At 48.7% G+C, this 26,088-nt stretch overlaps 1 protein-coding gene across 1 annotated transcript in view; it reads left to right on the top strand.

Annotated features, from left to right (window-relative positions):
- LOC129508961 (kinesin-like protein KIF28) overlaps window positions 1-26,088 on the top strand; it is a 68,815-nt gene that overhangs the window by 38,892 nt on the left and 3,835 nt on the right. Inside the window, exons 7-22 of the mRNA XM_055324282.1 lie at window positions 2,377-2,488; window positions 4,003-4,070; window positions 5,924-6,033; window positions 7,472-7,593; window positions 8,882-8,972; window positions 9,937-9,991; window positions 11,260-11,383; window positions 12,450-12,594; window positions 15,550-15,668; window positions 16,127-16,234; window positions 20,160-20,434; window positions 21,573-21,707; window positions 22,408-22,574; window positions 22,817-22,923; window positions 23,176-23,323; window positions 23,808-24,001. Coding sequence (XP_055180257.1) covers window positions 2,377-2,488; window positions 4,003-4,070; window positions 5,924-6,033; window positions 7,472-7,593; window positions 8,882-8,972; window positions 9,937-9,991; window positions 11,260-11,383; window positions 12,450-12,594; window positions 15,550-15,668; window positions 16,127-16,234; window positions 20,160-20,434; window positions 21,573-21,707; window positions 22,408-22,574; window positions 22,817-22,923; window positions 23,176-23,323; window positions 23,808-24,001 — 2,080 coding nt within the window. The remainder of the gene's footprint in view (window positions 1-2,376; window positions 2,489-4,002; window positions 4,071-5,923; window positions 6,034-7,471; window positions 7,594-8,881; window positions 8,973-9,936; window positions 9,992-11,259; window positions 11,384-12,449; window positions 12,595-15,549; window positions 15,669-16,126; window positions 16,235-20,159; window positions 20,435-21,572; window positions 21,708-22,407; window positions 22,575-22,816; window positions 22,924-23,175; window positions 23,324-23,807; window positions 24,002-26,088) is intronic.

Raw genomic sequence — 26,088 nt, 5'->3', positions numbered from 1 at the left:
TGAACACTCTTGTATATATTGATTTTTAGGTGTCCTTTACATATTTTTTATTACTCTTTCTCAGGTATGTAGTAATATCTTCTCCCAAAAGGTAGCTTGTTTTTTCACTTTAAGGTGTTTACTGATGAGCAGAAATCATGATAATGATTTTTGTTTTGCATTTTTTATGGCTTGTTTAAGAAAATTAGAATCCACTGGGTGGATTGATGAGCACTGGGTGTTACACTATATGTTGGCATACAGAACTCCAATTAAAAAATATATACAAAAAAAAAAAAGCTGTCTCCCTACATTTTGCTTAATTTCCTATCCATCCGGAGTTGACTTCGGTGCGTAGTGTAAGGTAGGCATCATTTTCCTTATTTTTTTTACTTACAGATTACCACTTTTTCCAGTTAGACTTGTTGAATAGTGCTTCCTTTCCCCAGTGGATTTTCTATGCTACCTCTGTCATAGACCAAAATCCAAAATATTTTATTATTTAGCTTTTTAATCTGTTCAACTGGTCAATGTCTAGTTAGTAATAAAGGCTTTATCCTCTTCCTTCCAAGGATTTACATCCTATATTTGTGATTGTTGATGTGTATGTTAATTCTATTCTTCTCTAATCCTAAAAGACATTATTATTTCTATTTTACACAGTTTTCATTTTTTTAATTTATTTGCTCCTTCTTAAACCTCAGAGTTGCTAAAATTGGTCTCCTCTTGGTGGAAGTAGATTCTGTAGAATTTCCTTCAGTGATCACCTGCTGATGGCAATTTCTCTTTTTTGGTTGAAATTTTTTTATTTCACCTCATTCTCAGAAGGCAGTTTGGCTGGGTATAAAGTTATAGATGTGCAGTATTTTCTTCAGCTCATTAAGGTTACAGTCTCCTGCTTTCTCCTGGTGGTTTAATTGCTATTTTCTTGAATATAGTTTATCTTGCCCTCCTCCAGCTGCTTTTAAGCTCTTTTGTTTTTAAACTTTATTTATTCATGAGAGACACAGAGAGGCAGAGACATAGGCAGAGGGAGAAGCAGGCTCCCTGTAGGGAGCCTGATGTGGGACTCAAACCCAGAACTCTGGGATCACTCCCTGAACTGAAGGTAGGCACTCAACTCCTGAGCCACCCAGGCATCCCTAAGCTCTTTTGTTTTGATGTTCTCCAGTTTCATTATGTTGCATTTGAGTGTGAATTTATTAATTCTGCTTGGAATTCCCTGTCCTCCATAGCTCTATAGATTAAAGATTTCTATCAGTATTGGGAAATTCTCAGCCATTACATCTCATATACCGTCTGTGCCCATTTTCCCTCTTCTTTTCTGGAATTTCAACTAGACCATTTAAATCTACTCACACTATCCTCTGTGACTCAACCTTCCTTGCCTGTTTCCCATCTCCGTGTCTCCAAGCTGCAATCTGGTTGATCTCTTTTGAACCATCTAGTTCACTAATTCCAGGGTTGGTTGTTTTTTTTTTTTAAGATTTTATTTATTTATTCGAGAGAGAAGCAGAGAACAACAGAGGGAGAAGCAGGCTCCATGCAGGGAGCCTGATACGGGACTCGATCCCAGGACTCCAGGATCATGCCATGAGCCAAAGGCAGGCACCAAACTGCTGAGCCACCCAGGGATCACTCAGTAATTCCAATTATAAGTGTCTAACTTGCTGTTAAACCTGTCCATTGTATTTTTCATTTCAATTACTGTATTTCTTTCTAGAAGATCATTTTGTTTCTTTTACAAATCTGCTAAAATAACTTTATAGATTTCTTGTCACTGTTGGTAATTATAATTTCCCACAGATGGGATTGCTTCCCTCCTCCTCCCCACTTTCATCAGTCTCTCATCAATGACAACACCACTGTCTTTGCAGTGGCTGGAGTGGGGTGGGGACTGACACAGTTATTCATGCTTTCTCTGGTGTGTTGTCATACAGGGTCCTAAGTTTATGTGCTTTTCTGAAGGCAGTGTGAGAGAAAAGCAAGAAGAGGACTTAAACCCACTCCCCATTCTGGCCTTTACGCTGCTAGCTGGCCACCCTCTTCTTTCCAGAAACTCCTCTAATACACAGATTTACAGTAGCCTGCAGGCTCTTTGGGTCTCCTCACAAAGTTTAGTGTGTTCCTTCTTCAGATCAGCTTCCCTCTATCTGTCATGGTCTCTTTCCAGGGCTGAGTTCAGAGACTGATCCAGTGGCTCATGTGGTTAGCTGTCTTGCTTTGGCATCTTTGTACAGAAGGTGTCTCAATTGGTGAATATTCTTTAGAGCCATGTCTTAGGTTTATGGGGCCAAAGAGGGGATGGGGGTGTTTCTGGCTTATTCCCAGGGAGGCAAATTTCTTCTCAACATATATTTTTTTAATCTCTTGTTTTGTATTTTCTTTTTCATTCAGTGCTCTAGCTGATGCAGCCATGGGGAAGAAAGTCTTGCACATTCCCTACAGAGATTCTGTTCTGACCAAACTGCTGCAGCCAGCTCTGGGCGGCAACAGCAGAACTACTTTGGTAAAATGACTTTCTTACAACATGTGAGACTGATTCCGCTGTTGCTGCTGTTGTCATTGTTATTATTGTTATGCTTGGTGTACTACAGTGCCGCATTTTATATTTAGCAGCACATTCCTACATGTCTCGTGACTCCGGGAACTCTTTCTCCTACGATGTTCGAATATTGCTCATTTTAATTTTTAATTTATTCTTTTCTGCAGTTTTTAGGTTCTCAACAAGGAACATATGTTACTATTATTATCAGAAAAAACATACAGCTTTTCAAATAACACTGATAATGTTGTACTATTCTAAATCAGTGGTCATTTCGTGGCAAGACTAGAAATCAGTTTGACTATGTGTGAGACATGAGGCAGGTGTTTAATTACAGAGGAGATGAACTGTGTCATCTTAGCAAAGACTTGAGACTTACTATTGAATGTTTGCCAAGTGGGTCCAATGTAGAATGTATTAAAATTCTTGGCTCTTCAGCTGCAGGTGTGAGAAGGAACAAAACCAGGTAAACTCGTCCTGCCTCCAATCTGCTGTCCCCATTGGGAGAGAAATGCTCACTTCAGGGCTTGTTCTATACACTGTCTCCCAAATTCACAGCATAAGATGTCCTTACTTTCTATCACTGAATCTTGCCTAAGCCTTTACAAGTATTTTCAAGTTTTTCTGGTTGTCTGTCAGGGCCTGTGGGTCTCAGTGGGACATCCCCCAAGAACCTGGAAAAAAAGAAGTGCCCATAAGATGCTCAGAATGTTAGACTACAAAGTCAAGTAACGGGTCTGAGCAGGTCTGTGCAAATGCCTGAAGAGGGCCGGACTTCCAGGTCTGCAGGATAAGGTCCTAACTCGGGCACTACAACACTTTGACAGAAAAAGATGTAGTTGGGAAGAGGTTGGGGGTGACTCAAAAGAGAATCTGAAAAGCCAACATCCAAGCACTAGATCCTCTGTGGCTCCAATCCCATTTCCAGTACAATTATCCTAACACCTCCTGTGCTTTATTTCTAAAGACAAGATGCTAACAGTATTCCCTTGAAAATGTTGCTGTCAAAGGACAAAAACGAACGAGCCTTAAAAGCCACAGGGCTAAACCAAGGGGAAGGGTTATTCCCCGGGCCCTCATGCTCTGGATTGTGATCTCCAGTTCCATAGATTACGCACTGCCACTAGGGCAGCTGTGTTCCCTCTAGTGCACCTCAGCTTGCTTTCTCATTTGAATTCCGGAATAATTAACCCTGTCAGGGTTGGTTCCAGGCTCAGGTCTTCCCATGGTCCTGTGGGTGACCTCAAGCATGTGATTTTTCTTTGAGCCTCAGGGTGTGTGTGTGTGTGTGTGTGTGTGTGTATGGGGAGGAGGGGATGAGTATAGGCTATAAATGTGTGTTGTATGTGTTTTCAGAGTTGAAAAGCTTAAACGATACTGTAAATCACAAGATACTCTATGAATGTCAGCTGTATAATATCTACAACAACAAACCCCTATAAAATCACACAACCTAAAAGGAATGTTTTTCTTTACAGATAGCAGCCATAAGTCCTGCTGACATCTGCTATGAAGAAACGTTGTCCACGTTAAGATATGCTGAAAGGTATGGTTATGAATATTTACTATCCCTAGTGGCTCTCAGTTGTAAACATGTCAACTTCTTCCAGGACTCTTGTACCCAATGGGTTGGTGGTTGGGGAAGAGGTCCAGGAGAAGGCTGAACAGAATGATTTCTGGGGACATGGGGCCCTCCTGGCCTATCACTCGGTCACTCCAGCTCTGCATGGGAGAGGCACCATGGACTCAGATCAATGGAGGAGAATTGATCCCAATCCTGATGTGATTGGCATCAGTCTCCCTGTGTTTCCAAATAGCATGGCCTTTCACATATCTCTCCCTTTGTTACACGGCCCACGGGTATTGTCTAGTAGCAGACAAGGGACTTTTATGCTAATAATAGGAGAAGGTGAGTATGTGCGAGGCAACTCCCGGGCTGGCACCTACCCTCCAATTCTGCAGGTGCGGCTTTCCCTGAGCTCATTCTCACTTCTCCAGGCCTCCACGCAGACAGATTATACTCTTCAGAGTAGGCTTGACAGTCACTGGTATCTCTCTTCTCAAGGAGGGTCCATCCTCACCAGGTTCCTTCTATCCAATGGGGCCAGGGAAGCAAGTCCACACACTTAGTCCCGGCAGGAGGCAGGCATCTGGATCCTGCTTCTCCTGACCCTTTTGAAAAAGATGAGGGTCCAGGGCAAGGGAACCTCTAAGCAGGGCAGAAGCCACACGCCACCACCACTCCTCCTTCCCTTTCACACACCAGACACTGAGAATCCACCACAGAGACCCACCTGTCGGGCTCAGATGGGAGCTTGGAATTCTCAGGCCCGCGTTCCGGGAAGCTGGAGCTGGCAAGTGAAATGAAACTCTTTCGCCTGCTGTAATGTGTCACTCGTCAGCCTATGGGCTTGTATGTCAGTCAGGATCTGGCCCTACGAGCCATGTAAACTTGGGCAAGACACTCTCCCTCCCCAACCCTTGGCCACATCCCATATCGAGAGAGGCGACTTCTCATCAGAGTTAAGGTGAAGAACACAGGAGATCAGCACAAACTTCCTGACACATGGTGGATGCTCAAATCCACAGCTGTTTCTGTGCCACTAAGTAGTGACTACTTCCCTCTGGCCCCGTCTCAGGGAGGGAGCTCTTGCATTTCAGGACATACTAGCGTCTTCCTACACTGTACAGCCTCAAGATGTGTTACACCAGCAGATGTCTGCCAGCATCTGGACCACAAGATCAGATCTTTAGGTCAATTTTATCTCTCTGCTTATCAGATACAAATCTGTGGCCAGGAGATTTCATGTGAGAGACTACGTGATGCACATGAAGGAGCGCACAGAGTCCTGGGCTCTGATCCCAAATCTGCCACAGGCTGTATGACATGGGAGCAAGGCTTGGAAACCCTCTCTTCCTCAGGGAAAGGAGGAAGGTGGTCAGAGATAGTAAACAACAACACAGGATTCACTGTTAAACTCTGATTTCAGAGACAGAGCAAGTCAGTAATGTGTGTGAACATGAGTTCGTCCCATGAAATATTTGGGGGTGTCCCACATCTCCTGTGGGGTACTAGAGGCAGTGCAAGAGTTAACCGTCAAGACCCCGCTCACTTGAGGCACATGCAGAGCAGCAAGGAGCACCTCCAGGGCTGGGTTAGGACCATGCGTTCAGGGCCCAAGACACATCAGTGTGGGGCTGTGGGTCCAGAGGAGCTGCTCATGTTTATCTGAGCCATGGATGCCCCTTAAGTCCCTTTTGGCCTTAATGGTTCACTGGAACCCGACATAGTGGAGCCTGAAATCACCCCAGCTGAAAGGCTCCCACTCTGCCGGTTTCTGGCCAGTGCTCTGCAAGGGGTCCAGGGCCTGATCATGTGTTCCTGTTTGAACATGGAAGGGCTAAAAAGATCCAGAACAAAGCCGTGGTCAACACCTCAATGCTGATGAGAGAGGCAGAGGCGGAGAACAACAAAGTGCTGCTTGCATGCGGAAATTCCAGAATGGCAGGTAAACTGAGTCTGGAGTCAGTGCCTGGACCAGGCCAGCAGTGGGATGGAGGGAGGGATCAACTGCATGCTCAGCCTGGGGCTTGAGGGGAAAACACCTGCTTAAAGTCACTGGAGCCTTAGTCCAGCCCAGGGCAGCCTCTGGGAACATTTGGGCCCTGGCCTTGGGGAAAAACACTTTATTTTGGAGGCAAATGCAGATTCACATGCTGTTGTAATAATGGCCCTGCTCTTTCTAGGTCACTTTAGTCTCATTTTTATTGCCATTTTTATCCCAAAGCCATTGTTTCTGCCAAGACTACTCTTGAGGATCTTCCCGGAATTGCACAGTGGCTCTCTGACATTTGTTCTACTGATGGCCTCATGCAGTTCAATGATGTTTGCATCTCCAGAAGCCTTAGTGGCCCACCCCTACCTGCATGGTAGCGTCACCTGGTGAGCATCACCAGGCCCATTAATCCACAGGGCCAGCAGTAGAGCTCAAGGTGTCCCACTGTGCTTTGAATTAAGGCCTCAGATTTCCGGGGGCAGCACGGACGCATATATAACTATGCTTATTAATCACTTCAAATGGGATGGACCCCGCCAAAAAAAAAGGCAAATTATAAAACTGGGGAAATAAAATTGGTGAAAGTATTTAGCATGAAAACAGCAATGTAAGATGGTCCAAACCCTTGGTGTTTAATGCTTGTTAAGGGAGTATGAGCTCCAGCCACCATGCACCCTGGCACCCAGCACCGCCGGCAGGGCTCCCTTGCTCCGGAGCAGCTCGAAGGTAGTGGCAGCCGTTTCTGACCCCAGCACTTCTGTGCACACGCATGCACGCACACACCGGGCTGCCTGGGGGCAGGGCGGGTGGTGCTCCACCCGGCATATGTCTAGACTCCCACGTCCTGACACACAGAGACTTCCCAGCAAAGCGCTTCCTACATTAGAGGCAGTGCCTACGGCTGCTACACTCCTGATTCTGCTTAGTCCCAAATCTTTGCGTCATCATGAACTGGACGTGCCAGATAATGACCTGAACATAGCATCAAATGCCCACTGTTCATAAGCACAGACACAAAATATGCAGGAAGCCACCTGAGTCTGATTCTCCCTGAGTGCCCTGGCCTTACAGGAATTCCCTGTAACAATGGTCTATGGGGGAGGACGTGCCTCCCCCCAATCACATGCCTACGCGAATGAAAAATAGAATATTGAGCTTCCTGCATCTTCCAATACAAGGCCTTCTTGCTCTAGGACCCTATGAACTAAGATGATAGCACTCTTTGTAGAAATGGCCAAGGGATTTCTTCTTCACACGTAAGCACAGCACAATTTCCCACTCTGCTCAGTCCCCAGTTTGAGCTGAGGAAGGAGTCAAGTCTTATTATAGTTATTCTGCTCCTCACCCTTGATATTGCAGACCCATCGCTTAAGTACCTCCCCCCTTTCAGAGCTGCCAGCCTGCCTCCTGGCAGATCAGAGCCTCGGATGGCAGACCGGCCAGGTGACCTGGGCACACCAGCTGGAGCAGGCTCGGGAGGAGTGGCAGCAGCAGTACCTGGCCATTGCCCAGGTGAGCTTCACTGCCTCCACCTGCAGAGGCCGACACCTGGCAGGAGCCTCACCCCGTTCCCAGACACACACGGCTGCCTGGACTGCTTTTTCCAGTGAATGTGTGTAGTATGTGAGATGTGGCGTGTGATATGTGACAAATGACTCCCATCACTGCTGTTGACAGGGACGAGAAGGAAGGAAGCCAAGAGGGTTGATGAGTAAGACTGAAGGTAGATCCAAGGCTGTTGATAATTACAGTTTGGGGAGAATTTGAGGACTGTCTTCTGGGGACCGTGTGGTGTGCCCCTGAACCATGGTATCTCCTTGGCATTTGCTGCCAGGATCGGATTGTGTGAATCGGATCGATGTGAATTTCATAGGTGGGTTAGGGAGATACCCTCTTGGCCCCCATCCACAGCCCACTCCCGCCATGACCCGACCCCCTGAAGCCACAGGTTCTGCACAAACTTCAAGTCATGGGCCAGACTCAGAGCACTTTGGGAGCAGTGGCAGAGGTCCGGTCTGGCTCCTGAAAGGCTTATGAAGCCTGGAATGGAGGTGAGCCTCAGGCTAGGGGAGTGCAGTGGGGTCAGGTCTGCAGTACCAGGAGGCTAGGTCAAGTTAGGGCCCAAGGATTCTAGAAGTGTAGACAGTAACAACGGAAAAGATTCTTACCCTCCTTACCCTTTAGCGGAATTTCAAGATTTAAAGGCTTTCCATGTGCATGCTCAGTGTAGTCTAGTTCTAATTGACTGCGAATCCTCTATAAGCCCAATACTAATCAATACTGTACTCAGGGAGGAGACGCAGTCAGGTGACCAGGAGAGAGTACTACATGCCACATTTTGTCCTCTGTGCCTGATTACCAGTGAGCTTACCAGCAGGATGTGGGAAGCATGAGATGTAGGGTAGCAGGTTTAGTGGAGGCCCAAGGCAGGACGAGCCAGATTAGGCACCTCCCTGGGGCATCGGGATGACTGGGGATATGGCGGCCTGCAGAAAATAGTGGGGTAGAAGTCAGGGTAGAAGGGGACGAGGCAGGGCAGCCAGGAAGGGGGAGCAGAGTCAGGGAAACCAGCTACACTGGGCAGCATTCCTATCCCAGTGAACTCAGGCCCCAACGGCCGACCTGCCAAGGCTCTCACCTCGGCAGAGCCCCTGCCCTACCCGGCCTTCCTCATCCACGTTCGCCTCTCTGGGCGATTTGACAGGATGCATAGACAAAGGGCTTTGGCACGAAGTGGACAGGACAGGAACACTGCTGTCCTGAACCCACGGGCCCTGGGACCTCTCCGTGTTTCCTCCAGGAGCGGCAGATGATGGAGACCTTCCCACACCTTCTCAACGTCAACGAGGACCCGCAGCTCACAGGAGTCCTCAAGTACTTCATTCAGGCTGGTACTCACCCGTCTTGACTCACTCGGCACCTGCTCCTGTGTCTTGCTTTCAGGAGCACATTTCTCTTTTGAATCTCTCTTTTCATGGTAAATATATGTAACGTAGAGGTCAGCATGCTGATGATTTTTCAGTATGTAGTTCAGGGGCATTAGAACAATCACCTCGATCCAACTCCAGAACCTGTCCCCTCCCAAACCGAAACTCTGTCCACATTCAGCAACAACTCCACGTGCCCCTACACCAGCCCCTGGCAACCGCCAACTATTCTAGATACTCCATATAATTGGAATCATGCGGTATCTGTCCTTCTGTGACTAGCATGATTCACCCGGCATAATGCCCTCAAGGTTCACTGATGTAGCAGGTTATACAGCTCTCCTCCCTTCCTTTTTAAGGCCGAATCATATTCCATTATATGTATAGACCACATTTTTTAATCTATTCAAATTTTGGAAAATGGCCTCAATATTGTAGCAACAGCTGACTTTCCGCATCTGAGTGCTACACAGGCCCCCAACGGGAGAAGGCTCATGCGGGATGGAGGTGGGGCCCGGGAGCTGGGCAGCCCCCGGGAGGGCCGGAGGGTGCTCTGGGCCGTGTCCAGGGTATCAGTGACAGGACAGAAACAGCTTCACAGACTAGGACCTTGTCCGGGCCAAGCTTTCACGCATCTCCCAAGGCCCCGGCTCAACAGTTTCTCCGTCCAGGATTCCCACTGATCAGGTAGAATTTGAAAAAAGTCAAGAATCCCACAAAAAAGGCGGGGGGGAGGGGCAGAAAGTAAAATAATCACCCCTAAGGCAGGGTGATGTCCAAGCACTTGAGACTAAAAAGTCCAGGTGGCAAAATCCCTGCACCCCATCATCCTCAAGACGAAATGGCACGGCCTGAACATGAGACACGTTCCCTTGTCAAGGTCAAATTCTGACAATTTTGAAAATAAATTATCTTCATTCTTTTCAAGGCTCCTGTGATGCTGGTCGGGCTGCTTCAAATGCCATCCCTCTTCTAGGTTTGGGGTAAGTGTGCGTACGCCATCTGTGTCCCGTGTGCGAGAGCCATGACCTCAGCTCACACGGCCTGGTCTGCGAAGCTCCACATTTGTCTGGTCACTGCCCGGTCAGGCCACAGACCCTGCTGGATGACCCAGAACCAAAGAGTCCCAGCCTGTCCCCAGAGCCCCACATCAGTGCTGGGCGGGAGGAGGCCCCTGTAAGGCCTTGTAGGCTCTCACCGCAGACCCTCCTCCACGATCACCTTGTCTCCTTGGTCTCATGTGGGGCCAGAGGGGAAGGCCATGTGCTAGACGCTGTTTGATAATTCTGTACAAGGGGACGAAGCAGACGAGGCCAGGGAGTGAAAAGGGAGCCAGCCACAAGTGGCCTGTGTCTTTTGGGGTCTTAACCACCAAAGCAATGGCATCCTCAGATCTCTGTGCTCAGAGCCCTCACCAGCTGGGCCAAGAGGAAGCCCAGCCTCTGAAGTGATACCCTCTGCAAGGGGAGGCCCCGAGGTGCCCTATGGTGGTCCCCATGAACCCTGACTATCCTGTGCATCTATGGCCTCCCTACTGCTCCTTCCCATTCCAGGGTTTCCTGGCTGCCCACGGATTCCCAGCCAGGAGGCCCAGTTGGCTCTTACAGAGGCCTGACTGTCCCGTCTCCCTGACATACCTCAGCCCTCCTGAGCCAACGTGCAGGGAGAGGAGAGGAGGAGGCCTGTGCTGACCCTGCCCCACCAGCTTCCAGCTCCCTTCTCCTGACTCATCCTGGGGATCCCTCTCATCTCCCTTTCCAGACCACTCCCTGTGGGCACCCTACACAGATCTATACATGGCTGAACTCCAGATGAGTTGAGGTTAAAACCTTTCCCACAGCATCCCTGAGCCCCAAGCAAACAGGGATATGCATGGACACATATCTCAGCACCCAGAACAGTCCATGACAACCAAGGAGTCTAGGAACATTCTAGAACAGTTAAGCTGGTCATTCAGGCACACAGGGCTGTCCAGGGGGCAGCCACTCTGACACCTCTGACATCTATCCCCAGATCCTTAGCATATAAAGTCTGGATTTGTATTATAAGACCTAGAAATGGATCTAAACTTCTCTGTGGTGTGTACGTTGTTATTAATCACATGCCCCAGCATCCCTCCTGAAACATCTTTGCTTTGTTTCCGTTTCCCCACCACTCGCTCCTGCTGGCCTGGGAGTTTCTGAAGGACCACTGGAACTGTTCACTAACTGTTCATTATCTTGGCTACTTAGACAAACTCTTGTCTTTTTAGAATTACAGATAAACATGCTTCCTTCACAAATGTGGACGGGAAAGTGACAGTCACTCCACACAGCAAATGCAAAGTTGTTGTCAATGGGGTGCCCATCACGACCACGACAAAGCTGCAGCATCTGGTAGCATTTCCTGCCTGAAATTCCCTAAGTCCTACCGCCTACCCAAGAGCTGGGAGAGGGGGTTCTCAGGAGGTACCCCCAACATCTGCGCTGTGGCGAGGGCTGGGCAGGGCTGGGTGCTAACCACCCCGTTTCCTTCTGGAACGGTGTCATGATAGACATGGTCACAGCCTGGGGCTGGGAGACCTGATAGTAACATGCTATGTGTTCTTGAGCAGGTCACTTCACTTCTCTGGACTTCATCTCTGGACTTCACCAAGACCCTTTCCAGCTCTAACACTTTATGAGAAACAAAACTACAGCCCCTTGCAGACACCGGGCTCTCCATCTCCTCCCCACACCCCAGCCAGAACCCCCAGCACCAAAGGGGCTCCCCTCAGCCTCCCTGTGGCCCAATCCCCTCTTCAACCCATTCCCCACACCGTAGCCACAGGGAGCCTATTGGACAAGCTGCTGGGATTAGACAACACCCTTCTGGAAATTCTCAGTGACCAACCTGTTAGGACACCCGTGTGAGCTGCCCCTCTCTCCACTGCTTCCAACCTCACTGCTCCGCATGAACGTTGCACTGACCTCCTGATTGTTGGGAACATTCCAGGCTCTGTCTGGCAGCAGACTTCTCAGCGTTGCTAAAACTCCCCACCCCTGAAGTCTTAGCTTAAATAGTGCACCTTGGGAGTGGACCACTCTGGTCCTCAGTGCAAATCAGGCCCCCTCCTCCCTTCTGCAGAAGTGCCTCCTTTCATTCAAGCATCTCTCTCGGGCTATTACACCGTTGGTCTGTAAAGTCCTAGATGGGAGGGCCCAGGTCTGTTTGGTCCCCACTGGGGTTCCCAGTGTCCCATGCAGTCGGAGCTTAGTGTGGGATACAGAGGAAACAGATGAAAGCACGCACACAAAAGCAAGATGCCAACCTCTTCCTCCCTGTTCACAAGTCTCTTCCCTGTCCGGGGAACTCATGGAGGTCTTGTGATTTATCCCAGTTGGCGGGCCTGGGGCCTTGGCCTCCCCTGGGGCAGGCTGACCCCACAGCGTCCTTCCCCTGAGTTACCCGTCTCCTCCCTAGGACCGCGTTATCTTGGGATCCAGCAGCGCCTACCTCTATATTGGGTTTCCTTCGGAGCGAGGCAGCGAAGACTTGAACAGGTTTGACTATGACTTTTTCCAGCTGGAGAGAGCAGCTGTGGAGGGAGTGAGCATGGACAAGCTTGGTGAGCAGCCCAGGGCCCTGCCTTTCCGGCATCTTCTGCACACTGATCCGCTGATCCGAAAGCAACTGCTTTCACTGTGTGCTCTCCCACTTCACTTAAGGAAATAATCTTTTAAAAGTGCAATGTTTAGGAAGTTAACATGATTTCCATGTAAATGCAGAATGAGGGCATGTCAAAGATTAAGTTCATTAAACTGTTACTTTAATAAACAGTAGAGAAGAGAGTGGTAATCCAGTTGACTCTTGAACAACACGAGTTTGAACTGCTCTGATCCACTTACATGTGGATTTTTTTTTACATGTGGATTTTTTGTTAAATAAAGGCAGCATATGGGATCCCTGGGTGGCGCAGCGGTTTAGCGCCTGCCTTTGGCTCAGGGCGCGATCCTGGAGACCCGGGATCGAATCCCACATCGGGCTCCCGGTGCATGGAGCCTGCTTCTCCCTCTGCCTGTGTCTCTGCCTCTCTCTCTCTCTCTGTGACTATCATAAATAAATAAAAATGTTTAAAAAAAAAATAAATAAAGGCAGCATAGCTCTGAAAATATATTTTCTCTTATGACTTTCTTCTCTGTAGCGTACCTTATTGTAAGAACACAGTATATAATACATAGAACAGACAAAATGTGTGTTAATCAACTGTTTACTGGTGAGTTTTCAGGACAACAATAGGCCGTTAGTGGGTAAATTTGGGGGGAGTCAAAAGTTAAGTGGATTTTTGACTCTACGGGGGTTTGGAGCTCTAACCCCCATGGTGTTCAAGATTCGACTATATAACTAATGAGAGAAGAATACTCAAATAAGGCTCTGAGTTAGACAAGGCTGATTAATGGCCTTCGGGGCGATAATCTTCTACTGGACAAAAGTCCTTGTAATTTGCCAATCTTCTACAAATTCTATCTCACAGCTCAGAGTGCAGGCCCCAGTCAACAGTTTAGTGAGTGTATGCTGGTACACCCCCCAAGGGATCAGAATCCCTACACAAGGCTCTGCTAGGACATTTAAAGGACAGTCATCCCTTTTACCTTATTTCCATGTTTGGGAGGTTTTTTGAGACAGCTTCCCCTGTGCTCCACAGTCACCGAGTGGCTCTCTCAGACACGGGGCCCCCTGCATCGTGGCCAGCAATCCCACAGTGGCCAGTCAGTTGGTCTTCACTGTCTGGGCACACTCCACCCTTGTTCCCTGGAGCCTTTTGCTATGACAGGGAAGCATTTTGTGCACAGTTCTCAATTTTGTGGTTTTTTTAAATAATAAATTTATTTTTTATTGGTGTTCAATTTGCCAACATACAGAATAACACCCAGTGCTCATCCTGTCAAGTGCCCCCCTAGTTCTCAATTTTGAAGCAATTTCTTGAGATGCACAGCAAAGTTTCAAGAGCAGTACATAGGATTTTCATACACACTTAAGTTCCTGTTTCAACATTTAATACACTTGCTTTATTATATATCTGCATATGTGTGTGTATAAAGTATGGGTATATATCATCTTTAAATATATTTTTTTCTGAATCATTTGAGAATAAGTTGCAGTATGGATTTTATGCATATTTAACTAATTGTTAATATCAATAGCATCCTTTATAATAAAAACAAATTCAAGCCCAACATCCAAGTAAGGACCACATATGTCTCTTTGGTCTCCTTAAACCTGGAATGATCACTAGTCTTTGCCTTTCATAACCTTTCATGACCTTGGCATTCTTAAAGTGTAAAGGCCAGTTGTTTTGTTCAACTTTCTTTATTTTGTCTTTTTGGTGGCTGTCAGATTTGTCTCCTGTACAGTTACTAGTTCCATCTTTTGATCAATAAATACTTTATGAGGAGAGTCTTTGATATGTGGATACCCTACCTACACTTTGCCATAGTTTCATCCACTAGTTTTTTCATCCTTTCATTTTTGCTTGGATTAATTATGCTGGGGATTTTGCCAAATGGTGCATCTCTGGCTCTACCATTTCTTCTACATTTATTTGGGAAAAAAAAATCTACTACAAGGAAGAAATAATCTCTCCTGTTTGTTTATTCACTTATTTATGTCAATATGAACTCATAAAATCCAATTTTACACAGTAGGTTTGAATCTGTTGCTTTCGGGGTTGACTTTGACCTGCACACTGTCCCAGATATGGCCAGAAGGAGCCCCTTCAAGCTGATTTTCGTGACTTTCTGACATATCCCCACAGGTCTTTGAATACCAGCTTACTTTTTGGTATAAGAACACATTCTAGGTTCATCTGCAGACTCTCACTCCCAGCTCTGCAGTTGGGCATTTCTCAAGCATCCTGACTCCTTTTGGTCGAGAACAGCATTTATAAGTCAAGATCTGGAGCTAGGTGTGCAGACCATGGTATTGATATATTGATACATCTCTATGGACAGACAGATGCACATATGCTACACACATATGTATAACTTTGTCAATATCTACAAAACCATGAGTTCACAGTGATACCTCCAATTCCAGCTCAATGCCCCAGGGATTAGTCTAGTTTTCCCTTGGTGGGGAAACCTTATAATATTTATGTCCCATTTTTCTCCATCTATCCTCTGGATTCCATACCCTGTCACCTTCTTTTTTAAAAAGATTTTATTTATTTATTTGAGAGATGGAGTGAAAGAGAGAGAAAGAGAGAGTGAATGAGTATGAGTAGGGGGAGGAGTAGAGGGAGGCAGAGGGACGGAGGAAGCAGCAGACCTTTGCTGAGCAGGGAGCCCCACTTGGGGCTCAATCCCACCCTGAGATCATGTTCTGTGGTGAAGGCAGAGGCTCACCGACTGAGCCACCAAGGTGCTCCTGGTTTTTTATTTTGTTTTAATTACATGCTTGTAATTTTAAAATGCAGACATTTGATGGACAGCTAAACAAATGAACAAGCGTATGAATTCCCTTGTGGCTGGTCAGTATCCCAGGACAGGTGGCCGATGCTCATGGGCTCTCTGCGTCTTCCCAGGGGCCATGAGCCACGGGGATGGAATGGCAGACCCCAGCGTGCTGGCTGTGTTCCAGGACTATGTCAAACTGATGCCACTGGTGGCAGAAGCGAATCAAATGGGCGAAGAGCTGGAGAAGGTGGGAGCTAGGAGACAGTACGGCACCAGGTCCAGAAAGGGCCTTGGGGAACAGGGTCCACGGACCCTCACACCACTCCCCCCAGCCAGCTTCGTGGTGTGGATGGGGACAGGGGGACCTGGGGAGGTCGGGACCCAGGGCCCCCACTGGGAGCCATGACAGACCCCAGGTCAACACCCAGGCCTCGCCAGCCCCAGCGTCACCTCTGGCCGCCACGGCCACCTAGGACCCCGGACCAGGACTCGCTTGCACACACCCCATCCCAGATAATCCTTTGGAGCTACTATTCTGGGCCCAGCACCCCAAGGCCCTCTATGCCTGAGTGGGGGTCGGCCCCCTGGTGCCCTGGGGTGCCAATCCTCAGACACTTGGGGAGCATCAGAGAAAGAGGGGGATGTGGCGGGGATGGTGCGACTGATACCTCAGGGTGACCTGGTGCAATGTGTTTCTCTTACCAGGGACTCAGAATGGAACTGAAGGTGAAGAATCTAGCATCATCCGACTCCAGAGGTTACGACCTACAGAAAGAGGTCATGGTGAAGGTGACAAACCAGAGGACTCAGGAGGTGAGCGCACCTTTGGGGACAGACAGAGCTTCTGTGGTGCTCTCCCAGAGATAGGGTCGGTGCAGCCCTGACAGCCTGCAGACGCCCAGTGAAGGGGCACAGTGTGTTCCAAGTGGGGCTGGGACCCTGGGGACATGAGACCCCTTCCTCTGTGTCCTCCTGGGCCTCTCCCCACACAGCACCGAGCCCCAGGATCCTTCCCCACCACCTGCACTGACCATTCCTGTCTGTTTTTAACATGACTTGAAGCCTTGAGTCCAGAAGGGAGCCTGAGAGTTTATCCAGCAGACGGTGGTGTCTGTGACAGACAGAGAGACAGACAGTGAGACAGAGAGACAGTGAGACAGAGAGAGACAGAGAGACCTGCCAATGTGGAGCAATGAGAAGATCTGCACTCTTGTTAAGATTCCAGAAAAGGGGGCAGCCTGGGTGGCTCAGTGGTTTAGTGCCACCTTCAGCCCAGGGCATGACCCTGGAGACCTGGGATCAAGTCCCATGTCGGACTCCCTGCATGGAGCCTGCTTATGTCTCTGCCTCTCTCTGTGTGTCTCTCATGAATAAATAAAATCTATAAAAAAGAAGAAGAAGAAGAAGAAGAAGAAGAAGAAGAAGAAGAAGAAGAAGAAGAAGAAGAAGAAGATTCCAGAAAAGGCCTTGGTCGATCCATAACCACATTGACCCATTCCCAGGCTCACTGTCAGGAACGTCCCCTTGGGAACCTAAAACCCCTTTCTTTTCCCCTCTAACAGGAAAGACTGGGGCTCTCTTCTGGCGTCCCCCCCATATTTTTGCCTTCGGAGCCACACTCAGCCCTCTGGCCCCAACCTGAAGCTCACTCCTTAGCCTGTCCTCTGAGAGCCCCTACTTCTCAGGCGGCCTCGGGGTGTGCTGCTGCCTCCCCAGTCCACTGCTGAAGGGGACCACATGTCCCTGGGTGATCTGCTCTACCGAGTGACACACCAACACTTGTCTGAGCATCACCCTTCTGCTCATTCCCCCGAAGTCACCAAAATCTTCTTAAAATTGTGAAATAACCTGAAAGAACTAGAACTAGATGGAAGAACTAGAAATGGCAAGGTCCACACTCAGCCTCGGTGCATTGGCTTTCTGCCTGGTGCTGGGACCCCAAGGTCATGGCTCGAATTTAACTGGTCCCTAGGCTGCAAGGCCTCAGGAGCAACCCTGAGTGAGGCCAGTTGGGGGCCCCAACTTCTGAGACAGTTTCCTGTTCCTTTCTGTGTCTTTCCCTGGCCAGTCCCTTCATGTCACACAGCCTGGGGGCTTCAGACAACAGCCCTGTACTTGTCACAGCTCTGGAGGCCGACAGCCTGAGACCACCAGGTAGATGCGTCTACCTTTGGTGAGGGCTGGCTGTGCGGGCCACAGTGGACACCTTCTCACTGAGTCCTCACATGACCTTAGGGGCCTCAGAAGGGCACTAACTCCATTCCAGGGCCTCCACCCACATGACCCACTCACCTCCCATAGGCCCTCCCTCCTCCACCATAGCACTGGGAGACAGAACACTCAGCCCAGAGCAACGGGCCTGATGCCAGCTCACCATACACCCCAGTGCAGCTGTCAGGGCTCTCGGGGTGAGACCCCCACCCTGGGAGTCAACCTGACGTCTGTGCCATGTCGCATGAGGCCTTCAGACAAGCTGAAGCCTCAAGGTGTCTGTGATTGTGACGTTGTGTTTGTGTTTTCTGGAAGATTCCATGAGGACAGACAACTTTGGTGATCCCATGTTCCACATGCCTCTTTGGAGCCATGTACTCCCGCCCTGAGTTTGGCTTAGCAGTTTCCTACTGTCTTGACAGACGTTGTTTTAAGGAGATCTTTAATTTTTTTTTAATTTTTTAATTTATTTTATGATAGTCACACAGAGAGAGAGAAAGAGGCAGAGACATAGGCAGAGGGAGAAGCAGGCTCCATGTACCGGGAGCCCGATGTGGGATTCGATCCAGGGTCTCCAGGATCGCGCCCTGGGCCAAAGGCAGGCGCCAAACCGCTGTGCCACCCAGGGATCCCGAGATCTTTAATTTTTAAAAACTGTTTTCAATGTGATTCTGTGTTTCCCTGTTGACTGTTTATCATGGTTTAAGGGGACTTAGATTTTATTCAGCCTTTTCTGAGATCAGCAGGAAGGTTCCCTCAACCACACAGGCTGCCACGGTCAGTGTTTTCACTTCTGATGGTTAAGCAAGTCCTGTGGGAGAGCTTGGCCTGCTCCTGAGCAAACCGCGCCAGGCTCTCCTACAAGGGACTCTGTGCTGATTTTACAGTGATTCCGTTCTTATTTCTCGTTTCTCCTCAGAGGTAAATCTTACTGATCTGTCATCTTCGAGGCTGTCCATTTTTCCCTTTTAAAAGTTTCAGTGACCTTTCCCCAGAAGAAGTGACCCCTTCCCTGGGAGCTGCTCGCAGTGCTGGCCGTAACCGGCCCATTCTGGGAACACTGGCGTGGTCTGAGGGCCTGCCAGCAGCCTGGGGCAGGGCGGCAGCGTGTGTAGACACACTCAGCACCTTTTTGGTGGTTGGTCTTGCAAACGTTGACTGCAGACTGTGTAGACTGTGAATGTCACCGGGAGAGGATGGGACCCACAGGCTGCTTCGTGTGACCATCATCACACGTCACTGACAATTTGGGAGCCAGCCAGGTCCCTGGGAGGACAGGGAGCTTTTCTACACTGGAAATGCCACCCATACTGACTTTTCAGCAGCATCAGTGCAAAAGCTTCTAGCCAGGGAGTCTGTGCCTGGCCCCGCAGGCCCCCCTGGGGTGAAGGGTCAGTACAGGGTCCCCTGCCTGTCTCTGCCTGGGGGAGGGGGGTCAGCACAGGCCCCCCCACCGGCCCGCAGAGCCCGCCTGCCCTGTCCCGGGGCCCCCGTCTGCTCTCTTGGGGAAGGATGCATGGGGCTGATGATCTGGCTGCCCACAGTCCTGGCCCCACGGCCTAAAGGTCTTTGAAAGGCCCACTCCCTGGAGCTCCTGCCGGGCTCGCCAGCCATAGCATTGCCACAGCCAGGCTCGCGTGGACTCTCGGATCACCGTGCTGCACTTCGCTGTCCTGGAGGCAGAAAAGGGAAGAAAGAAGTCTTTTTAGTCCAGAGGATGTTCCTTTTTCTGAGGACACAGAACACTCACAGAGAGAATGATGTATCTGTTGGTTTCTGGGGTTGTTTGAAGCTGTTCAGAGAAGGAGTTACTCATTCTACATGGTAACCACTTCGGATATGACGTTTATGGTCTAGAACTTTCCATCTCACTTGCATTCTCCCCCCCCCCCACACACACACAGCTTATGCTTATGTTCTCTAGCTCAGCAGCCTCAGGGAGGGGACAGCCCGTGGCAGGCTCTGGGGGGCGGGGGGGCTAGGGGTGGGGGAGCTCACATGTCCATCACCTCACAGCTCTGCCGCCTACAGGCCCAGCCCAGGCCTCCCTGCACCAAAAGCAAGGGGCCCACAGAGCCATTTTGCTTTCCGGAGGCTTGAGGGCCCATCTGCTTCCCAGGCTCTTTCCCCACTTTCCCGGGCGTACGGCCATCACACGCCATCTCCCAAGTCAGCCACCGGGCATCTCCCGGACCGGCTTCGGCCACTGTCTCCCCGACCTTGTCTGCTGCCTCCTCTTCCGCGTGATTACTCTGGGCTCCGGGGTTAACCTCAGCAAACCTCCCTGCTTCATCAGCTCATTAGCAAACGAGGCGGCCGCAACCTCAGTGCGTGCCAGGTGCCGCAGAGCGGGCGGCAGACACGTCGGGCTGGTGCCCATGGACCGCGGGCCTCGCTGGCGCTGCCCGAGGGCCCTGCTGGGCCGCCGTGGCCATGTGCCCGGGGTGCTGCGCTAGGCGGCAGGCCAAGAGTGAATGTGGACAGAGACAGGGGGTCAGACCCTGGTGACCCGCCTTTGTGTTTCCAGGTGTGGATTTGGTCAAAAGCCAAGTTTATCAACAGGAAGTTCCTGATGGAGGAACTCTACCAGCGCTTTCTAGAAGGGGAGGACAGCCACGTGGCCCAGGAAGACGACCCTTTCTGGGACCCCGTCGAGGCCGTGCACCTGGGCTCGGCTCACGTCTGGCTCCAGCCGCTGGCCTATTGCATGAAACTCGAGGAGCAGGTGGAGTTCCTGAGCTGCGACGGGACGGAGGAGGCTATGCTGCACATCCACGTGACGCCCTGCTCCCCGGCGGGACAGTGGGTGTCCCCTTCTCCTCTGGCCTGGTCCCGGGCTCATAGGGTGCCTGAGTTCCCCCGGAGGAGGTGGTCAGCTGGTCATTCAGTAACCATTTGGCTTCATCAAACGATTTTTGCCATGGCGACCAAGCCGGCCAACCTGGAATCTTCCAGAGCCTTGTGAAGAGGCCCTGGAGCCAGATGCAGAAAGCTCATTTCCCAGTTCATCCTTTCTCCATCCTGGGTATAGGCTTCGGTCATTTTTTTGGTTCCTTTTCTCAAGTAAGACACTGAGGTGCCTTTGTTCCAGACCTGGCCTCATTCTCTATGCTTATCTGACCTTCTGTGGGGACGGGCTTTGCTTTATCTCTGCAGTGTTGCCTCTCAACCTCCTTCCAGGGAGCCTCTTCTGTTTCTCTTTTCAGGCCGTAGGCAGTTTGGGCAGTTTCCACAAAAGCCCAAATCTCTTAGCAATACGAAGCGAAGAGGCAGGTGGCAGGGGCTCTGGTCTGGAGGCTCAGTTCCCTCAGGCGCCCACGGCTGCCATTTTGTCTTTCTGAAGAAGCAACAGGCACAGGAAGGGGGCAAGGGGACTGCGAGGTCCTGAGCCCCGGGGACCAAGCTGACCATTGACCCGCCATCTTGGTGGGGATTCTACGAAGCCTTCTGATCACTGGGCCACCTCGGGCTTCTGGGCTGTGGGTGGTTGATCTCTTGCTGCCAATCAGGTGGCATCCTGGTTTATAGGCTTTGTCTGTGGGAGCTTGATGTGAGGTTGGTGTGAGATGACCGCTGTTGGAAAGTGCTCCAAATTGGTTTGCGAACTTGTAGGCCTGGAGTTGACTCTGGACTGTGAAGAGGTCGCCAAGGAAGATGGCGGCCAGCTGGGTCTCCCTGGGTGACAGCCCCTCTCTCCCACTGGGCACCTACCTGGGTCTCCAATGCTAGCCCATTTATTGTACAAAGTGGTTATATCACTCTCTCCTTCTCGAGAGGGTTATGAGCTCCTTGAATGTTTCTTGAATGAATGAATTCTGCAGCTGGTAACACCCCCTGTCTTTCCTTCAGGGAGGGTGGCCATCTCTTGAGGAGTTCTCAATAACCGCCTATGACAACACAATGCTAACCTCCCACGGCCCATGTTCTCCTCTGTTTGCAGAGCATGCAGTGAGGAGGATGTGGTTATTGACACTGCGGAGTTGCTGGGCAAGAGGATGGATTTCCAGATTGGCCTTGTGCGGTGCCTTGGCATCAAGTGGCTCAAGGAAGGCGCGGAGAGGGGCATTCAGATGGGGTACCAGCCTGCCCCACTGAACTGTGTGCACACACCACACCACCCCCTGGGCCCTGGTGGGAGGAAGTCTTTCCTCAAGTATCAAAAACGAGCTTATTATGAAATTTTCTTAATTTTCCCTTCTTGCTCAACCCCGAAATGAGTATTTTCCCTTCTGTTTAACGGAGATCCCACATCCCTATGTGTTGCTGGGCTGTAAGCCGTGTGTGCTGATCTTAGAAGAGTGGTTGATGCAGTAACCAGAAATTTTAATGACCTGATGGAATATTCAGTAAAGCTTATTATCTAAATGGAATAGGTTTTTCTGAGTTTGAAACAAAGGTACTGTATCACAATATGGCAAAAGCACCGGATAGGCTTAATTGGGCTAAAGAGATTTGAAGGATAAATCGATAAAGGAAGCTTTGAAGGCCAGAAGTCAAACCACCACCTCACGTGGAAAATTGACAGTTTTAGATTATGGAAGTAGAAAGTATCTATCAAAGCCCATCTCCTTTTTGTTAGACGTGTAATACTGTCCATGTAGTGATGCTACTTGTGGGCTGTGGCTGAGATGCTGGGGCGGTGCTCACGAGAAGCAATCACAGGTCATCCTGCATCAACAGACCAACGCCGGCCATCCTTCTCTGGCTCATCTGATCCTTTTCCTCATAAATGTGTCCCTTCTGGTTTTAAATCGTGTTTTATGTCCTTTTCTCAGTTACAGAATGTATGATCTTTCAAGCACTTTCTATACCAAGCCTGTGTGGAAAACTGTGAATCCCCAAATAGAAGAAACAGTCCAATTTACAGCCTTAAATGCATCTCAGGACTTTCTGAATTATTTACAAACAAATGCTCTCATTGTCGATTTATGGGGTCTTCAAGGTACCCTGGTTACTTCCCCTTTTGTACAATGCACTCCACTCAGCTAGCATGTCACGGTATCTAGGGCTGCTGAGGGAGGGAGGAAGTGGGAGGGGTCAGGGGGTCCTAACAGCCATGAGCCATCTTCCCAGGTCCCTGGGCTCTTGTCCACAGGTGACTATAGGGTTTACATCTCTTCACACCACAATGGGGCCAGATAGTGGTGAGGTTCTTTCCTTGATGATGTCTCCCTCACATTGCAGAAGGCTGTGCCCAACTGAGCTGCTCTCAGCCAGACCTCATGGTCACAAGTGAAGGCCATGTCATGGTGGACACCAAGAAAATTTCCGCATTGGTGGATACAGGACAGGTGTGCACATTTATATAGCCTTCAAATAGACATGGCAAAGGACCAAGAAATCCCAGGTGATAGCTGCTTAGGGATCATTGATGTGCCTTCCCTAAACAAGCGTTTTCTTGATTTTCTCCCGTGTTCTTGGCGGAGCTTACACCCTGTTCACCTCCCCACCCCATATCTAGTTGTCTCCCAGTAGTAAAAATTGCCAGTCCCAAAGGGTATGCAAATAATCCAGCAAAAGGTAAACGGACATGTGTTTTGTAGACCACTTCAGATCAGACTTCAGAACTTTATATGAAGTTGTTCAAGTTAGAACAGGAGACAGAACAGCTCCGGAACGTGAACAGAGCCTTGAGAGAGGAGAATGTGCTTCTCAGACAAGCACTTGAGAAAATTGGTTCTCCCCAGCAAGGTGAGAGGCAGCCCACGTCTTGGTGGTTTACTTTTTCTTTAAACTCCTACATCTGAAATGTGTGTTTGTATTTCTGAGAAACTTCCTTTTTAATGAGTTGATCTAGATCTTGTTTCATAAAAATTAAAAAAATAAAAAAAAATTCAGGGGCACCTGGATGGCTCAGTGGTTGAGTGTCTGCCTTCAGCTCAGGGCATGAGCCCAGGGTCTAGGGATTGAGTCCCGCATCGGTCTCCCCGCAGGGAGCCTGCTTCTCCCTCCGCCTGTGTCTCTGCCTCTCTCTGTGTGTCTCTCATGAATAAATAAATAAAATCTTTAAAAAAAAAAATGGAGACTTTTTTCCTCCCCCTTCTGCCTGGTAAGATTTCTTTTGGAGGCATCTCAATGGGTGCTTAATGCTGATGTAGAACACTGCCAAAATAAACACACAGAGGCTTGGAGGAGCAGAGGATTAAATACATATTATCTTTTCTCACTACCGCAGCACATGAGCCTTCAGATGCCCTGAAGGTAACTCAGAGGACAGCACACCTGCTGGCAGCCAGAGCCAAGAATGACAGGCCGGCTCCGCCAGCAGCCAGCTCCGACAGGGAGTTGACCGATGCTCTCAAGATCTTCTACCAAAGCATGAACACGGCAAGAGGACGGTTTCTCAGACTGAGACATTATAAACCTCCTGTAAGTAACCAGAATCTTGCAAGCAAAAGGAATCTCTCTCCATTAAACTTAGGCATTTGAGGCACCTGCATCTCTTGAGCTTGGGGAGGTGTGTGTGTTTCAGCAAAAGAGTGGGCGGAGGCCTGAGCAGTATGTCCCCTGCTCTCTTGCGCATCCGTCTTTGCTTTTGCTTTTTTAGTCAAATAAACATCTGGCTGGTTCCCGATATGGCCATTCATTTACTTTGTGATTTACAGAGTATCCCAGAAGTGCAAATTTGGTTTATTGTTATAAACCAAGTAAGATACTTCAGATTCAGAAAACGTGTGTGATAAAATTCAGCATATATATATATTTTTTAAAGATTTTATTTATTTGAGAGAGAGAGATCACAAGTGAGGGGAAGGGCAGAGAGAGAAGCATACTCCTCGCTGAGCAGCAAGTCCGACACGGGACCAGATCCCAACACCCTGGGATCATGACCTGAGCCGAAGGCAGACACCAACTAAACCACCCAGGCGCCCCAAAATTCAGCATCTTACCATGATAAAGATTCTTAGCATATTAGGAATACAATGTGCATTCCTTACTTTGATAAAGGCAATCTTAAACTCAGATTAAGCACGATGCTTCATGGCAAATCACCGAATGCTTTTCCTTTCCGTCAGGAAAAAGTGAGAGATGCCAGCAAATTTTATTGCTGTTTGCCATTGTCTTTGAGGCTCTAGCCAGTTCAGCAAGGCAAAAAATACAAAGTATAAAGATTGAAAAGGGGAAAAAATCCCAGTAGCAATAGCACATATTTATACAGTATTTATTGAATGCTTTACCATTACTAACTCAATTCTTTTTTTCTTTTTTTTCTTTTTCTAAATGTGAAATGATTTTATTTTTTTTAATAAATTAATTTTTATTGGTGTTCAATTTACCACCATACAGAATAACACCCAGTGCTCATCCCGTCAAGTGTCCCCCTCAGTGCCCGTCACCCATTTCTACAACAACCCGATGCGGTAGGAACTATTAGCCTTATCTTGCAGTTCATGGCCTAAGGCACAAGAGGGGTAAGTAACCTGTGTGAGGACACATGCCTGGTTAAGCAGCAGGCCCAACCTCCAAACCCAGCAAGGTCACTCCACAGTCTATACCACTCCATGCTGCCTCTGTTTTTATTCCCAGAGGACATGTTAATGCAAATTAAAAATTCAGAAGAATCTATAAAAGAATCACAAAGTTGCTGAAAAATCAACACTTAAAAATTAACTGCATTTGAATATAACAGTATCAAATAGTACTGCTTCGTATAAAAGATGCCATTTATAATTGTATCAAATAAAGTACTTAGGCCTACAACTACCATAAAACTATGGACTTCTATGGAGGGAATTTAAAAACTTGCCTGAGGGATGTTGAAGAAGATATAAATAAAGAGCAAACCATGCCATGTCTCCCTGGTTTGGAAGATTAGCTTTTACAAATCTTGTCAAGTCTCTCTGAGATTCAGTGTAATCCCAAAGAAATGTAATGAGATCTTGTTTTTCCCCTTTTCAATCTTTATACTTTGTATTTCTTGCCTTGCTGAACTGGCTAGAGCCTCATGGACAATGGCAAACAGAAATAAAATTTGCTGGCATCTCTCACTTTTTCCTGACTGAAGCAACAGAAACAAGCTCATGCTCTGCTGGAAAGAGTGGAAGTTGGAACCACCACTTGTAACATTTTTTTGCCATTTACCTAATAAACGTAGAAGATGTGCCTACTCCCGAAGCCTGCACCCTCCTCCAGAGAGTCAGCTGGTTCTGCAGAGGATTCAGCCCTTCACGCCCTGAAGCAGAGGTTGTCAAAGTGTGGTCCCCGGCCAGCAGCCTCAGAATCATCAGTGGTTTTAGAAATACAAACCCTCCTAAACCAGACCTGTGGTGTGAGGCCCATTAATCTGTCCCCTAACGAGCCCCCCAGGTGGACTCTGCCTTAAACTGAAGTTTGAGAACCACCTTGCTAGGGATTCAATGTATATAATGGATTCATTTCTCTCCTATGTGTCTAGAATAGCCCTTGTTATATACCATTCTTGAAAGAATTGAGAAATAGTCACTCAGATAATTTCC

This window comes from Nyctereutes procyonoides, unplaced genomic scaffold (assembly GCF_905146905.1).
Source record: "Nyctereutes procyonoides isolate TBG_1078 unplaced genomic scaffold, NYPRO_anot_genome, whole genome shotgun sequence".
Lineage (NCBI taxonomy): Eukaryota > Metazoa > Chordata > Mammalia > Carnivora > Canidae > Nyctereutes > Nyctereutes procyonoides.
Note: the sequence above shows the minus strand (reverse complement) of the source record. Positions and strands in the feature narration are given on the sequence as shown.